This window comes from Myotis nattereri (assembly GCF_964212035.1).
Source record: "Myotis nattereri genome assembly, chromosome: 5".
Taxonomy (NCBI): domain Eukaryota; kingdom Metazoa; phylum Chordata; class Mammalia; order Chiroptera; family Vespertilionidae; genus Myotis; species Myotis nattereri.
The window spans coordinates 3,886,524-3,903,243 of record NC_138080.1 but is presented as its reverse complement, the minus strand read 5'-3'; the positions used below and the strand labels follow the sequence as shown (position 1 = coordinate 3,903,243).

At 53.4% G+C, this 16,720-nt stretch overlaps 1 protein-coding gene across 1 annotated transcript in view; it reads left to right on the top strand.

The window, feature by feature from the left end:
* Positions 1 to 16,720, top strand: part of PRDM5 (PR/SET domain 5) — a 117,539-nt gene that overhangs the window by 40,616 nt on the left and 60,203 nt on the right. Inside the window, exons 3-5 of the mRNA XM_081091909.1 lie at positions 3,086 to 3,208; positions 13,553 to 13,727; positions 15,678 to 15,852. Of these exons, the coding sequence (XP_080948035.1) occupies positions 3,086 to 3,208; positions 13,553 to 13,727; positions 15,678 to 15,852 (473 nt within the window). The remainder of the gene's footprint in view (positions 1 to 3,085; positions 3,209 to 13,552; positions 13,728 to 15,677; positions 15,853 to 16,720) is intronic.

Here is a 16,720-nt window from a genome sequence, read left to right as displayed (position 1 = left end):
GCTTGCGGGTGCGGGTGTGTGGACGCACCCTTCTGGCTTGCATCAGAATCGGTTGCCTGACCCACTGGGTGTCCCGTGCTCCCGAAGATACTCTGAGTTCTGGTTAACTCAGCATCCAGCAGAGGCTTCTGCCTCGTGACACGCAACGGCAAAAGAGCGCCTGTAATTTAAGGAAGAAAATACGACATTTTACACTCGAAAGACATCACGCTCCTCGTGGACACACAGCCTTGCTGTCACCAGTGAGTCACAGCCTCGCATTCTGTGGTTCCTCGCTGAGGGCGTCTGTGCGTGTGCTGGGGACTGAGTGTGTGTCCCTGCCATTCATTTTACTGTTCGTGGAATCGAGTTCTCTCAGTTACGTTCACTCACGTCGGGGACAAGTCTGTCCCCTTGGCTTTGCCCCGGGAGCCTGGTGGCCTGCATGCAGCGAGTGCGACATCTCAGGCCTTCGGAATCATTCAAGGGAAATAATGTCCATGACATTGCAGCCCTGCTCCTGGGACAACCAGCCACCCAAACACTAAACGTGCTCCCTGGTCTACGGTGGACCCAATTTCACAAAGACAAGACCGACATTTATGAAAACTTGTATTGATGACCTGTTTCTACTTTTTCCGTTCGCTTACCTGTCAGGGTGTCTGCTTCCTGAGCTGAGTCTGTGGTGATGTCCTCTGTCCTTGCTGGGCAGGGAGACAGACCAGCGGTGACCGTGTTCAGTACTGGTCATTGCAGCCGGAGAGGGACAGCCCCAGGGAGCACTTCCCCCGACCCTGGGCCAGTGACGCCGGCATCTAACAGGCAGGACAGCCACGTTCCCAGGTGGTGATGGCGTCGTTTGCTGTCAAGCGTCACAGTCACAGCGATCTGTGCGCCGTGCTGAGCACGAGGGCTCCCATCTCCCGTGGGGTCTCATCCACCTGCCCTCCCGCGGTAGCCGACTCTGCGGCGCTGGCGGAGGGAGCCGGTGCCCGTCAGACAGAGTCTGGGACCCGGCGGGTTGACGGCAGGACGAGAATGTGGCTGCGTTGCAGGCCGCGCCCGCAGCAGGCCAGTAGCCAACACGCTTCATTCCCGTGAAAATTCAAATACGAGAAGACGGTGCTTGGCAGGTGAACCTTCATAGGCTGCAAAGGCTGGTCAGAGGCTGGGACGGGATCCGAGAGGAGCTTTGTCTTGTTTGTGAGACTTTAAAAATGTCCCACGTGTTGCCCCAGGGTTCGGTGTCAGATGAAAATAGGTGAAGGGAGACCTGAGTCACAGCTGTCCGTCGGGGGGGCGTGGATGTGGTTCCTCTGGAGGGAGAAAGGCTGGCCTAGATCCTCTCCCGACGTCTCTGTCAGACATTCCCAGGAGCAGAGAGCTGCGGGCCGGCAGGAGATGCCAGTCCTGTGAGCAGGTAATCGAACCGCTGGAGTGGCCTCAGGAGACGGCCTGTGGCTGTGCAGGGTCTGAGCTTGGCCCGTCGGTCTGATCTCCGTCCGGCTGATCTCGGCGCCCACCACTTTCTCCGCGCCCCTTCTGTTCCAGCAGCGCCTCATTGCCATTCCCAGAACAGGGCCTTTCCACCTGCCTCGTCCCTCTGTTCCCTGCCTCGTCCCTCTGTTCCCTGCCTCATCCCTCCGCTCCCCTGCCTGGCTCCTTCCCCGCCCTCCACTGGAGCGTCCTTCCTTCAGAGCCGTCCCGGGTCACCTGCTCCGACGAGCCCTCAGCCCTCACTCTGCTGCTCCTGCTGTGTGGGTCGTGGGGCGTGTCCCTCCCCGGGGGCTGTGGTCTGCGCTGGTTCCTCTGCTGTGGGGCCTCGTGCTTCCCCGGCCTCGTTCGTGGAGAGTGTCCCGGCCATAAGCAAGAGACTCACGTATTTGTCGAATGAGGAACGATGGTCCAAATGTATCATGAAGAGAAGTTCGTTGGCTAGTTCTGCTTTATCTGATACCGTAAGGTCAGAAGACTCTGGAACGTGCTTTTCCCGCCCCAGTCTGCCAAGATGAACTTAGCGCTCTGCTGCCTGGCGCTGGATCCGAGGGCTGGTCACTCACTCCTCGTCCCTCCTCCCTGGATGCGGCTCCCGTGGCAACACGCAGTGCGCAGGGGACAGATTGGCGGGTGTTTTATGAAGCAGAACAAGTGCCCAGAACCTGCAATGCCAGGTCTTGGAGAAGCTAGATTTGAACAACCCGGATTCCAGAATGTTCAGTGGAGCACCTGTCTTTTGGCAGGTACCCCGCCCGCCAATGGAAAGCCGAGTTGGTCTGATAGGGAGGGCTCATGGCATGAAACCGAGAACCAGCCCACCGTCCTCGCAAGCCACGAGCCAGGCAGGGAGAGACAGAGTGGACCCGGCTTGAGCTGGTTAATGGGGCACGATGGCTGGCGGGTGTGGGGTCCACTGGCGAGGCCAGCAACCTCCACACGGGGAAAGGATCCAGTAAGCAGGTGTGGAGAGCAATGGAGAGGGTCCTTCCAGCTCCCCATCCGCCACCTGGGGAGCCCAGCAGTACCCCCTCTTCTGTGGCGCACAGAGGGTGGGCTGCAGTTACAGTTCTCTCTCCACAACTGCAATTGTGACGTACCTACTGAGACAAACCTACCAGCCCACCGGCGGGGCTCAGTGGTGGAGCATCGACCTATGAACCAGGAAGTCACGGTTTGATTCCAGGTCAGAGCACAGGCCCGGGTTGCGGGCTCCATCCCCAGTAGGGGGCGTGCAGGAGGCAGCTGATCTGTGAGTCTCTCTCATCATTGGTGTTTCTCTCTCTCTCGCTTCCTCTCCCTTCCTCCCTGACATCAATAAAATGTATTTTAAAAAAAGATAAACCGAGGAATTGATCATCTTGACCGGAGGAGAGCGGCCGGTGTGGGGTTCCTGAGAGCGGATGACGCTGTGAGTCACCAGGGGCCTGCCAGGCGGAGCAGCGGGCCCTGTTGGTTCGCGTGTTTCCGGGGAAGCAGGGGTGTTAACCGGCGTCTGTTCAGCGCCTGCCAATAGGCAAGGTGTACACTTAGGGTACGACGCCGTGTTCCGACCCCGGTGGCGTCGGAGCAGCTGATGCTGACCTCCGGTACCTCGGCTCTTGTGTTCCAGGTCCGCGGGAGCCAGGGGGAGGTCCTGTATGTTCTGGACGCCACCAACCCGCGCCACTCCAACTGGCTGCGCTTCGTGCATGAGGCCCCGTCGCAGGAGCAGAAGAACTTGGCTGCCATTCAGGTGAGTACGGTGCTCAGCGAGGGGCTCAACTCCTCAGTAACGGGGCTCCGTGCACTCAGCTGATTCCCCAGTGACCTGCTTCATAAACAGCCAGGAACTCGTAAAAGCAGAGCCATCGCAGCTCGCGGGCATGTGCAGGTGCGACCTGGCCCAGACCCGGCGTTCTGAGAACCCGGAGGGCATGAGCTACATGCTCTGATACTGCCTTGGCGACTCCTGCTGTCAAGCGCTGCTGATTCATCCCGTGGATGTTTATCGATTGGTTTTTAATTTGCTCGCGCGTTTGGCTCCTCGCACGATGGTCTGTTGCTGTTTGGGTGAGGCTGTCTGGAGGAAGTGTACTCGGGAGCATCCCACAGCTTTGAGCTTCTTAGGAGAGTGTGGGAGCCAGGGCTCTCCAGAGAAGCAGCCAGGAGGGTGTATATCTCTCTGTCTGTCTGTCTGTCTGCCTAACTTCCCACCTGCCTACCTAGGGACAGAGAGGCACAGAGATTTGTTATAAGGAACTAGCTTGTGGGGGAAAGAGGCTGGCAAGACCCACACCTGCAGAGCCCGTGGCCCACTTGAGTCCGGAGGCCACAGGCTGCTCCGAAACCAGGGGGAGCCGACGTCCCGTCATCGGCTGTGGGACCGGAAGGGCAGGTGTCCCAGGTGGAAGGTCATGAGGCAGGAGAATTCTCCTTACTTGGGGGAGGAGCACCCTTTGTTCCACTCAGGCCGTTAACGGATTGGACGATGCCCACCCACACCGTGGAGGGCAATCTGCGTTACTCACCACTATTCACCTCCATCTGCTTCGGTGTCAGGCTCATGCAAAACACCCCAGGGAATGTGTGGACAACTTCCTGGGCACCCCGTGGCCCAGCAAGTTGACACGTAAAATAATGATCCTAGGAGGGAGCCATGGCTTTTGAATTCTGTGTTCCTGTCTTCTAGCATAGCACTGGTTATAACGTTAGGCTCCTGTGCAAACTGTGAGCTGGACTTAGGTGATAAAGAGAATCCTATATAATAAAGAGGTAATATGCAAATTAACCCTCACGCCCTCACAAGATGGCTGCCTAAGACCAGGCTGGCAAGGGGGTTAGTGAGGGACGGCCAAACAACTGAACAGCAGGCTGTGTGGGGTGACCCGGCTGGCGGAGGGGGGTGCCGTTGGGGGCGACCAGGCCATCAGGGGTGGAAGATGGGGGCCATTAGGCTGGCAGGGGGGGCAGTTAGGGGTGACTAGGAAGGCAGGCTGGCAGATGAACGATTAGGAGCCAGTTGTCCAGGGTTGTGAGAGGGATGTCCGACTGCCGGATTGGGCCTAAACCGGCAGTCGGACACCTCCTGAGAGGGTGCAGGCTGGCCTGAGGGACCTCCCGCCCCGCCCCCCCGCGCCCCCCCCCCCCCCGTGTACGAATTTCATGCACTGGGCCTCTAGTAAAGAAATATTCTGCTGAGAAACTGATCACACGTGAAAAACCAGCCCCTGAATCTTAAACTGCAGAAGCGGGAAAAAGAGTAAGGGAGCCAACATTCCGTTGAGTATTTACCACATGTGATGTTCTAGAAGCTTCACACACATCATGTCATTTATTCATAAAATTTCTGAGAGTTTAATATTGGCTGAGCATCATGCTGATGTCAACTGGTTGTGAGTATGAAACCAACAGTGGCAAGAGGCAGAAAGCACAGAATTAGGTTGTACATTTACCAGAAGCTACAGTCCTGGAGAAATTTCATTTCCTGATGTCATTGGCTGTCCACATTTTTTCAATACAAATGAGTGTCGGATACCCAGTGTGATTACTGTCTCTTTTTGTATGGAAAAATGAGAGATGGCTCTTCCTAGAGTGGAGAATGGGATCTTTTGGCAGCCGGATATATTCAAACCACTTTTTAAAATTATTTATGACACACATTAATCCAGTTGATCCAGCCACCTATTTAGACGGATCTTTTTTTAATGTGGAGACATTCATTCTTTTCAGGTATCTTATCTGTTTTTGTAGTTTCCTGAGGCAAACTCATCTCACGAGGTCTCAGTTCTGTCATAATTTTAATTTATAGACTCCGTCTGGGTTTCTTTGTAAATATTACTGATTTCAGTGCTGCCTACAGAGCTATGACATTTACTTGGCTACCCTATTGTTTTGTAGGTTTTTTATTATTGGGTTTTATATAATATTATTCTTTCCAAATTAGATTCTTTAATATATATATATATATATATATATATATATATATATTTATTATTTGTTTTTTACAGAGAGGAAGGGAGAGGGATAGAGAGTTAGAAACATTGATGGGAGAGAAATATCGATCAGCTGCCTCCTGCACACTCCCTACTGGGGATGTGCCCGCAACCAAGGTACATGCCCTTAACCGGAATTGAACCTGGGACCCTTCAGTCTGCAGGCGATGCTCTATCCACTGAGCCAAACCGGTTAGGGCTCAAATTAGATTCTTTTCTTCTTATGCTTAAGCAATGATTTCAAGCTTTCCTCGAGTTCCTTTAGTTGAGGAATTTTTTCCTCGTTCCTGTTTTTTTGTTATTTGTTTGTTTTGTTTTTTTCTGTAGCATTGGTAGCTCTCTCCATTGCCCAAGTCTTTCCGGGTGTCACATGCTGAGCTTTAAGCTTTGCACGAGAGTCCTGCAGGCCATCCTTGCTCCCCTCCTGCTTTTTCCTTAGAGTGAGCGATCCCTTTAGCGAATGGGATGCTCTGTCAGTGCGTGTTTGTCTCCATCTTTTATTTCCCTCAGTTGCCCCCTCTATGCTCTTGTTATCCCACAGGTCTCTCTCTCTTAAAAAAAATATTATTTTTAAATCCTCACCCGAGGATATACTCATTGATTTTAGAAAGAGAGGAAGGGAGGGAGAGAAACATCAATGTGAGAGAGAAACATCCATCAGTTGCCTCCAGTACATGCCCCGACTGGGGAATCAAACCCCCAACCTAGATATGTGCCCTGAGTGGGAATCGAACCCACAAACTTTTGATGTATGGGATGATGCTCCAACCAGATGAGCCACTGAGACCGGCTGAGACCGGGCCCTGGCAGGTCTCTCTTTGTGAGTAACTGTGGTTTTCCAGACCGACACAGTGCCCAGGTCTGTTCAGTGCGCCCGGTAGTGCTTTTCTTCCTCTATATCAGTGGTGTTTCTTTTCTTGGAGGAAACAGGGGTCTACAGAAGCCGACTCTCCCACCGTCAGTACTCCAAGAGGTGACTGTGCAACCTCACAGGGTTGAGGTGGGTGGGACCAGAATGGACCGCAAAAACAGTCAGAGGCTCCGGGAAGCTTCAAGCTTGAACCCAGTTAGAATCTGCGTCTGTTCAGAGGCCCCGGCAGCATCCTTGGTGCGGAAGTGATGACAGGGCCTTAATTCCTCATAACCCCGTTTTATCCTTTGCTCAGAGGGGAGGATCCTGCGCTGTGACCACATCTCTTGCTGTGCAGCAAAATGTGGGTCTGTGTTCACTCCCCCAGGGTAGCGTTTTTCCTACCTGAACAGTAGCTCGAGCAGCAGATCGCTCAGGGCTCAAATTCGCATCCACCCTGGGGGCAGAGAGCGGAACAGTTGGGTCCCAACTGTTCCCTTGGCTGCCAGCGGCCAGCCTCCCCATTGGTGGGGGCAGCCTCCTGGGGGTCGCATTCCAGAAGCTCGGACTTGGTGAGAGGAGATCGTCCTGTGTCCTGCATAATATTATGAGTCCCCAGCATTCCAAATTGCATCTGAAATGTGGGGCATTCAGGAAATTTTTTATTTGAGCTGTACGTCCCAGGAGTGGCGTAAATGAGAACCATTTGCGGCTCTGTGGCTTTCTTGGTGGAAAACGTCAATACTTGGTCCAAAATTTTTTTTTTGGACAAGGGATTAAGAATGCGAGGTCTGTTTTCACGGAGGATTGGAACTCTTTTGTGGAGACTCGGTTATATTTCTAGTTTTGTAACTTACTAGATTTTTGGAAAAATTGCTTTGGACATGATGATTTAAAATATCTGAATTACTGAAGAAGGATCTCCTAGGCAAGCAGTTCTCTCCACAGGCACACATTTCAGAATCATTAGGTGAACTGTTTGTTCAGACTTCTGAAAACTATGTCCAAGTAAACCAGGAAATTCTGAATATGAAAGATGTGGCTTAAAATGAGCCAAAAGAATCCCTACGCTCTATGAGAAATGGAGGATTCTTAACTTAGTTTTGTAGCGCTGAGGGGAAAAAATGTACATATCATAGTTGAAAAATTATTTGACCTCAGTGTTTTTGCAAGCTTTCAAAACTTTTGTGATAGGAAACTGTTTGTTTAAGTACAGAATTAGGTCACTGACAGCTGGAACTTGGAATTCCTTGGACTTTTCAGAGAAAGGGTTACGTCTCATGTTCTTTGGGACGTGGTTTCCTTCATCCTCCCGGGACTTGTGCAAAATGTTAGCAGCGTAAATGAAAAGTGCTTGGTGTCTACGGAAGAGCAGCCTGTGGAGACCCGGCTGGGACCTGCTCTCCTTCTGAGGGGTCGGGCTGCGGGGATGGCCTAAGGGAGTCCAGAGGGCACCGGGCCTTGAGCTGAGCTTGTGGTATCGACATGGCTGCGCCCCAGTTCTGAAGTCGGTTTGGGTCCCCGTTACCAGGAGACCGGCTTGGGGACTTAGCAGTTGCCCCCCGAGCCCCGCCCGTGTGAGAACAGACCAGGCAGTGTTCCCGCAGCCTTCGGCATGGCAGAGCTGGGGGAGACTGTGAGTCTCCACACAGAGCAGCAGTTTGGATGCAATGAGCACGGATTGGACCGTCCCTTTGCCATCAGCGCCAGGTCCTGGCGTGTCACCCCACTCCAGAGAGGCCGTAAACTCTGCCCCAGGCAGAGCTGTCGGTGCTGGCACCAGGCCAGGCCTTGAGATACGGTCTGATGGCCCTATCCCAGCATGCAGGCCTTCTTCCTCAGAAGGCCTGGAAGTCTCGTTCCAAATTTGGAAGACAAAGAGCTGAAAAAAGTATAAATAGGGAAGACTTCCACCATGTTGGGGCCCAGACTTTGACAGAGACATTCTGCAATGTGGCTTATTGATTAAGACGCCTTCTGATTCACAGTATAACAGTTCAAAGCAAACATCTGTGGCTGGTGTCTTATGTTGAACACTTAGGAAGAATTACCATTAAACGGAGTGACATCTGTGAACGCGTGAGGGGAAACTTCACCTCGGACCTGTCCATGATCCGCCCCTTCGCTTGCACCCCACATAGTCTGTCAGGAAGTGGGGCGCTTCCTCCTCAGTCAGGAATCCGGTTACATCTCAGCGCCCCCTCTGTTCCCCGCAGCAGCCCTTCCAGGTGGCCGCTCTCCGACCCGGATTACAGCGCTGGGCGCCCAACTGTAAGCGCTGAAGGGGAATCTTACCCAGCGTGTTTCCTAATGGGCACTGTTCTTCTGTAGACGCGGGCATTCCAGTTCTGTGCACATGACTCCTGTCTGTGACCTGTTTGAGCCGCGGTCACGGGGATGGCTTCTGCTGTGGGGCCGATGGGCATCCTGTTCCCTGCCTTCAGGAAGTCACCTTGTGGGACGCGAGCAAAGCCGTTGATCACATGAATTACGTGACAGAAGCACAGAAATAAACAGTAGCTCCAGCTGAAGTTGAGGCAGAGCGAGCTCCCCTGCGTGGATTCAGGGGACTGGAGGGGTGTCGGGGGGCGGGGTGGGCCGAGCAGCGGCAGCGGTGCTTTGTGACCACGCGGAGACCAGCATGCGCCGGGGCTGTGGAGGGGAGGCGAGCCGGTGGACACAGGAGGCAGGTTCATGGGAAGGCCGCTGGGACGCTAGGACCAAGCGGGTTCAGGTCACAGAGCCCCCTTGCTAAGCCCGGGGAGGCCTGTCCGGGGACAGGACTGTGTGCTGAGCGCCCTGGGCTGGGCGGCAGAGGGGCGTGGGCCCGCCAGCACTGGGCAGAGGCCGTGAGGGGCGGAGAGGCTCTGCAGAGCACAGGGCTGGAGTGAGCGTGGCCCGGGGCTCCCTGACTTAGCCCATGTCCTGGAACCCCCTCAGCTACAGGCGAAATGGGTGCCTGACCCTTTAAGGACAGACCAGAGGAGCAGGTGGTGCTGAGGACCAGGCCAGGGAGGAGGGGAGCCCGCAGAGGGCAGGGCAGTGGCTCGCAGGGACAGGGCCTCGCAGAGTGGGCGGCCGGCGGGGAGCTGGCTCAGGGTTCGGCGGAGCGCAGTGTGGCCAGATGACATTTGGTGAAAAGCCGCAGTGTCAGAGCAACTTGGTTTATGTGACATTTTTAAAAAAATACATATTCTATTGATTTTTTACAGAGAGGAAGGGAGAGGGATAGAGAGTTAGAAACATCGATGAGAGAGAAACATCGATCAGCTGCCTCCTGCACACCCCCGACTGGGGATGTGCCCGCAACCAAGGTACATGCCCTTGCCCGGAATCGAACCTGGGACCCTTCAGTCCGCAGGCCGACGCTCTATCCACTGAGCCAAACCGGTCAGGGCAATGTGACAGTTTTGAAAAGAAAGTATTGTAACCACTGGATTTCCAGAGTTATCGCACACCAGGCACTCCTCGTTGTGCAGGATTAACGCGTGCCGGGCACCTTGCTGGGTCTTCCTCCTCGTGACCCGCCTAGAGCAGCTCTGTTACGCCCCCCACCTCCTAGATGAGGAACTGGGGTCTGAGAGAGGAAGCGGCTTGTGGGGTCCCATGGCTGATTCATCGCAGGGGGAAACTGGGCCCTGGCAGCCCCTCCAGGGACTGCGGCCCACCGGCCACTGCCTGGCAGCAAGGAGCAGGGTCCATACTATTGTTCTCTTTTACCCCCAAGTACTACATGCCAGTTCCAGAAAGACTGTAACATAGGGCCTGCCAGAGGAATATGCAGAATTCCCCAAAGCCCCTTCGCTTAGAAACGAGCTGTATTAACACCGTTGTCGATAGCTTGTTCTTTTGGAGGCACACGGTTGTGCACGTGTGCAGACACACACATACACAATACATGCGTATATATACATATATAGTATACAGTTTTTTTCCATAAACATTACATTTAATAAATATTTTAAAACCAATTATTAGACATTTTATCTTTCTAACTTAACATTGTTGGACATTTAAGCTGTTTTAACTTTAAAATATATGTATATTTATTGGTGTCAGAGAGGAAGGGAGAGGGAGAGAGAGACAGAAATGTCATTGATGAGAGAGAATCATTGATCTACTGCCTCCTGCACATCCCCTAGTGGGGATCGAGCCCGAAACCTGTGCATGTGCCCTGACCGGGAATTGAACCAAGACCTCCTGGTTCATAGGTTGACACTCAACCACTGAGCCACGCCGTCCGGCAAGCGCGTGTCACTCTTCGGTATGACGCACAGCATAGAGGAGAAGCAAGTAGCTGAAAGTGACGTGCACATAAAACCAAGTGAAAGAAGCCTGAAAACACAAGAAATTCGGAGCGATGGGCAGGGATGCAGGAGATGATGACGGCTGTCAAGTCACCCTCTGGGGGTCTCCCCGTCCCCAATACGACGGCCACCAGAGGCTGAGAGCGGCTGCTCTGGGACAGGCTGTCACATCAAACAGCCTCTTTCAGCGAAAGTGTTTTCAGCGGAATCACCCAGAGCCGGTGGCAGGAACCCAGAGGTACCGGGAGCAGCCCGCCCTTGGGGTGTCATGCAGGGAGCGGCCGTTACAGAGGGACTGTGTGTAGGGCAGTGCCAGCCAACCCAGCGACCGGCCGTGGTGGCTGCGATAAAGTGAATTTGGGGATCTGAACATGAACACGTGGCCGGGAGGGCGTATGCCGGCAGGGAGGGTGTGCTAAGTCTGAGGCTGGGCCAACAGGCCTGGCGCCTTCTTGCCCAAGGGCTGGCAGCGGCTGGGAGAGGCAGCGGGTGCGGAGATCACCCCGAGTCTGGAGGCGAGGCCTCTGGCAGGTTCCCGCCGGGAGGCCCTGACAGGAGGAGAAGGTCATGAATGGCTGTTGAGGGATGAAACCCGTTCACTGCAGGCCAGGAGGCAATTGAGGGGACACTTCTCAAAGCTGTTGTGGTAGCCAGGGGATGGGAAGAGGTCCTGGTCAGGCAGTGGTGGGAGAAGCTGTCTAGACCACAGTGATGGCGAACCTATGACACGCGTGCCAGAGGTGACACACGAACTCATTTTTTTGGTTGATTTTTCTTTGTTAAATGGCATTTAAATATATAAAATAAATACCAAAAACATAAATCTTTGTTTTACTATGGTTGCAAATATCAAAAAGTTTCTATATGTGACATGGCTCCAGAGTTAAGTTAGGGTTTTTCAAAATGCTGACACGCCGAGCTCGAAAGGTTCGCCATCACTGGCCTGGACAGTTCCCTGCAGTGAATGGGTTGGAGCCACAGCCGGAGGGACACCGCTGCTCCTCCACGCCCCTGGCTCTCGGGGGATCCTGTAGGTGTCCCGGAGCCGCAGCGCTGCCATTCCCCTCAGTAGATTGAAGTGACTGCTGCGTTCAGACCTGCTCCTGTGTCAGAGCCCGGGTAGGCGTGCCGTGTCTTGTGACTGTGGGCAGTTTCAGTCCGTGTATCACGTTTTAAAATTAAAAATTGCTCTTTTCCTGGCGCTGGGAAGGCAGGCACCACATTAATGACTAATACGTACGCTAGACGTTTAACTAATTAGCTTTCTTGGGTGTTGACGAGATAAGCACGGAGATTTATGACTGTTCTGAAGGCTTCGCCGGGTGCGTCCTCGGTTGCTTTGGGTAACGCTTAGCAAGTGGCTTACGACTCCCGGAAAGTGCTGTTTCTGCGTGAATTTAAGAAGCGAGCGCTCTGCTGCGTGTCTGCATCGGTGTTTGTTGGTGTTGGTTGCACGCAGAGTAACGGCTGTTTGGAAGCTAGTTCCATGTTCTCAGACCTCACTTTTTAGGGTCCCAGAGGCATGGGGTTCAAAACCTTCCGGGAATCTCTGCGTGTTATGGGCACCTCCTTTCAGGAGCTGTAGCCCGTGGTCGGGTGTGCTTCCGGCTTTGAACTTGGAACCCAGCCTCCCGTGTGCAGTATCTGATGGACATGACCATCCTTTCTCCCTTCCAAGGCATTTTCTAATGTATTTTGTTTTTAAAATTACAGAGTAATCTGCCTGTGGAGGGAAAAATCTAAAAGCGCGTTGAATATAGACTCCCCCTTCTCCCACACCAAACGAGAACTGTAAACGGTTTGATGCATATTTTCCCAGTCCTTCTTGTGTATACATACTAGTACATACATGCATGCGTGTGAACACACCCTCCTCTTCCTCCCGCTCCCCCCTCACCCCACCCCCCGTTTCACCACGAGCGCTGTGACCCCCAGAGGAGAAGGAGGCTCCCTCTGTGCTGAGCCTAGTGGGATTTCACTCCTGTTGGAGCTTCTGTCTTTGTCCCTCTCCCGCCCTCCCCACTCCGCCCCCCGTCCTCCCTCAAGCTTCAGTAAGTCCAGGCTGGCTTTGCCTCTCTCCACCCTCAGCAGCCACGCCAGGAGCCCACGCAGGACAAGTCCCCAGGCCTGTGGAAGCCAGCTTTCCGGCGCTCCTCCCGGGACCACAGCTGCCCGGTGGGTGGCTCCCTGCAGCCAGCCCAGGCAGCAGGCCCCGTGGTCACTGATGGCCAGTGTGCAGGTCCCCGGGGCTTCCGTGGCCTCCCGCCCCTGTCTGTTAGGGGCTGAGATTTCCCTTGCGGTGGTTAGCCATCCTTTCAGCCCCATTGGTTTCTGTCTTCTGGAATTTTCTGAAAAGCTTTGGTGCGTGGGTGGGACTTGTTTTCCCCTCCCTCTGCCCCTGAGGTGGGGTGTGGGTGCCACGGGGACCCAGACGATGCTCTGAGCCCCCAGGTACCATGTCTTTTGGCTGTTTCCGGTCCAGCGCTTTGGAAATGGTTTCAGGGCTTGGTTTGTGCTGAGACTTGAAAGTTCGTTTTTCTTCCTGTTTTGCATGAAACGTTATTCAACATGACTTCATTGATATGTCCTTGCTCCCTGTCTGGGTGCAGAAAGGACACTCCCTTAGCAAGGTCCTTCCTGATGCGTTTACGGGCCTCAGGGCGGCCGGCACAGGCCAGTTAATGATGCGCCAGTCACTTTCAGAAGATTAAACAGTTACCCTCATTTTATTTGATGTCTATGAGTGTCACTGTCTATAACACATGTTGGTATTTTATGTGAAGGTGACTGAATATTGTCAGTTTCCCTTTTCAGTATCCAGACTAACTGGACATGAAAACAGTAATAGTGCCTTTTCAGGGTGCACGGCCCCCCAGTCTCTGCAATGACTTCTTAATGCCCGCCGGAACTTCCCCGGTTTCCACTGAGCTGTGTTGGTCATGCAACAGGAAGGAGAAAACATTTTCTACCTGGCGGTGGAAGACATAGAGTCAGACACAGAGCTGCTGATCGGCTACCTGGACAGTGACATGGAGGCCGACGAGGAGGAGCCGCAGACCCCGCCGATGGCCCCGGAGCGGGGAGGCCACCTCGCTCAAGGGGACTCCACTCCTGGCAGGACAGGTACGACCTCGCCTCGGCGACCCAGCGGACGGAAGTGGAGGAAAGACAGAACTGGGGTGAATGGTGGTTGCAAAATGGAGCTAGCTTTGCCAGCACTGCGCTCGGGGGTGCCCAGCTGTGCGCCCAGCTTTCTGCCAGCGGGGGGAGCATGCTGGGCGTGGTGACAGGTGTGCCCTGCATCACGGCCACGGTCACGGGAAACCCGGCTGTTCTGGGTGCACGGGGGGGAGGGGGGACGCGGGGCAGCGTGGAGGGGTGGAGCAGGAGGGAGGACTTCAGCTCTAGCCCTGCACCTGCCTTGTGACCTGGCAGGTCCCTGCGTCTCTGAGACTTAATCTCCCTTGTCCCGGGACATGCAATAGTGTCCATTACTTAATTACATATCCTACTTCTGTGTTACTGCCCCTATTGTTCTTTAGTTAACAAAATAGCAATTTCCATTATTTTTGTGAAGAGAATAAAAATTAATAGATTTTAAAACATACGAATTAAGTACTTATATTGTTGCTATTTTTATTTAGAATAAAACTCCAAACCAAAACAACCAACCAATCAATAAATAACAGAAGCTGCCCTGGACGACGTGGCTCCTTGTTTGGTGCACTGGCCCATGCACCAAAGGGTAGAGGGTTCGATTCCCGGTCATGGGCACTTACCTGGGTGGCAGGTTCGATCCTAGGCCAGTCAGGGCACATGTGGGAGGCAACCAGTCGTGCCTCTCACATCCAAGTTTCTCTCTCTCTCTCTCTCTCTCTCTCTCTCTCTCTCTCTCTCTCTCCCTCCCTCCCTCCCTCCCTCCATCCCTTTCACTCTCTCTAAAAATCAATGAAAAAAATATCTTCGGGTGAGATTAAAAAATAATAATCCTATATAATAAAAGCCTAGTATGCAAATAGACCGGAACAAAACAACTGGTGGAACGACTGGTTGCTATGCTGCACACTGACCACCAGGGGGCAGATGCTCAATGCAGGAGCTGCCCCCAGCCCGCAGGCCCCAGGCCAGCCAAGGTGGGTGCCAGCAGAGGCCCCTTGATCACCCCGCCGGTTGCCCCACAGATCAGCCCTGATCGCTGGCCAGGGCGAGGGATCCTACCTGTGCACGAATTTTGTGCACCAGACCTCTAGTACAAGATAAAGAGAAACAAAGGAAACTGTTCAGAAGTCTAACAACGAAGAGCTTTGTTAAACAAATTATGGAACCTTCACGTAAAACAATTGTTTTTTTTGTTACCTTTCCATGTTAAATGGATAAAAGAGCGACATATAACATTGCATATGAAGTGTGATCATCCAAGTAGCTCTTTCTAGGCTGAGTGTAACATATGAAAGCACAGAACCCGTCAGAAATGGGTGGAGTGCTTGTCTCTTCCTGCCTGGATGGTTGGTGAATTTTATTTGCTTCAGATTTTCTGCATTTTCTACATATACGCTCATTTGATAATGAGACATGCTATGTAAGTTAAATGCACGCTCGAGCAGAGCTGCGGTGGCGGGCAGGATGGCCAGCGGCAATGGGGTCTCCCTGGCCTGCTATCAGGGCCTGTCACAGAGACGTGACATTCCCCTTGCGGATGCAGCATAGTCCTCGGCTGGATGGTCTCTTCATGTATCTAAACATGAGCTTGAGGTGACCCGTTTTGGGGGGAACCTGCCCCCCTTTGTAACGTACCACTAGCTCCTTTCCGTGAACAGTTAACATTACAGGGATAGTGAAACACAACTTTGTAATAACTTGGCACAACACAAGTGAAATTATTAAAAAAAAAATGTCTTTTTCTCTAGTCACACTTCCTATTACTTTTCACGGGCAACACTGTTCCTGTTCATAGAGACGAGGCGAATGTTCAGTTCTGCTCCCAGGCAGCACAGCTGATGTGGTTTTAAAACGCGGGCGACCTGAGAGCTCTCTCGTTCGCGCCCGATAACCCGCGCCCTTGTGACCCCGCAGGCTGCCGCGGCTGTGGCGAGGACCACGCCTGTCCCCAGTGCGAGTCCAGCTTCCCCAGCGAGGAGGTCCTGGCCGAGCACCTGCATGCGCTGCACCGGACGCCCGACGGGGAGAAGGAGTTCAAGTGCAAGCCTTGCGGGAAGAAGTTCCCCGTGCGCCAGGCCCTGCAGAGACAGTGCGTACGCAGAGCGCAGCTCGGACCCGGGGACCCTGGCTCCCCGTGGTTCTAACCTGCGTGTGTGTGTGTGTGTGTGTGTGTGTGTGTGTGTGTGGCAGACACGGGGGGCGGGAGGGAGGTCAGAGCTCCCAGGGTCATTGTCATTCGCTCATCTCCCTGTAGTGTGTTGGCGTTTGAAACGTCCTGGTTGTGAATTTAACTAGTGAACGTGGCTTATGCAAACCAGTATGTGTCCATTCGCTAACTTGCCCTTCACGCCCCAGCTCATTGGTTTACTAATCTGAACTTAGACACGCAAATCGCAGCGGGTGCGTGGAGGCACGCCTCCGTGGTCTGCGTTGATGTTCCCGCTGAAACCGGGGCGAGGCGAGTGTGGGACACGCAGAGCTCAGAGCACAAGGAAGGCAGGGACCGTGGGGACGCTGCCGCTTTGAGGAGTCACTTCCGTGAATGTGTGAGGCCATGGCGCCGAGATGGCGTACATGGTCCCGCCCATGCTCCCCACCCTCTGTCACCCGATGGATATGTCAGCAGCCTGTAACACTGTTCTTTCACTTCAGCGTTTTACAGGGTCAGGAATTACTACTAGTAAAAGTGAGAGAGTAGATGCATGCATTTTGGAACGTTTATGTTGAACAGAGCGTCATTTGCACGTGAGCAAGGACTCCCCAGCATAGGGTTAGGGTTTTATTCGTTCATTCATTGACGTGAAATTCTGAAATCGGCCCCGTTTCTTAGTCACTGCCCGGTGTTATACACATCCGCTTTGGCTTGTGAAACTTGAGAGGAAGATGTCTGCCCAACACTTAAAACTTAAATATGTTAAATTTTATACTAACAAGAGATGAAGCATTGGGAAATTCTA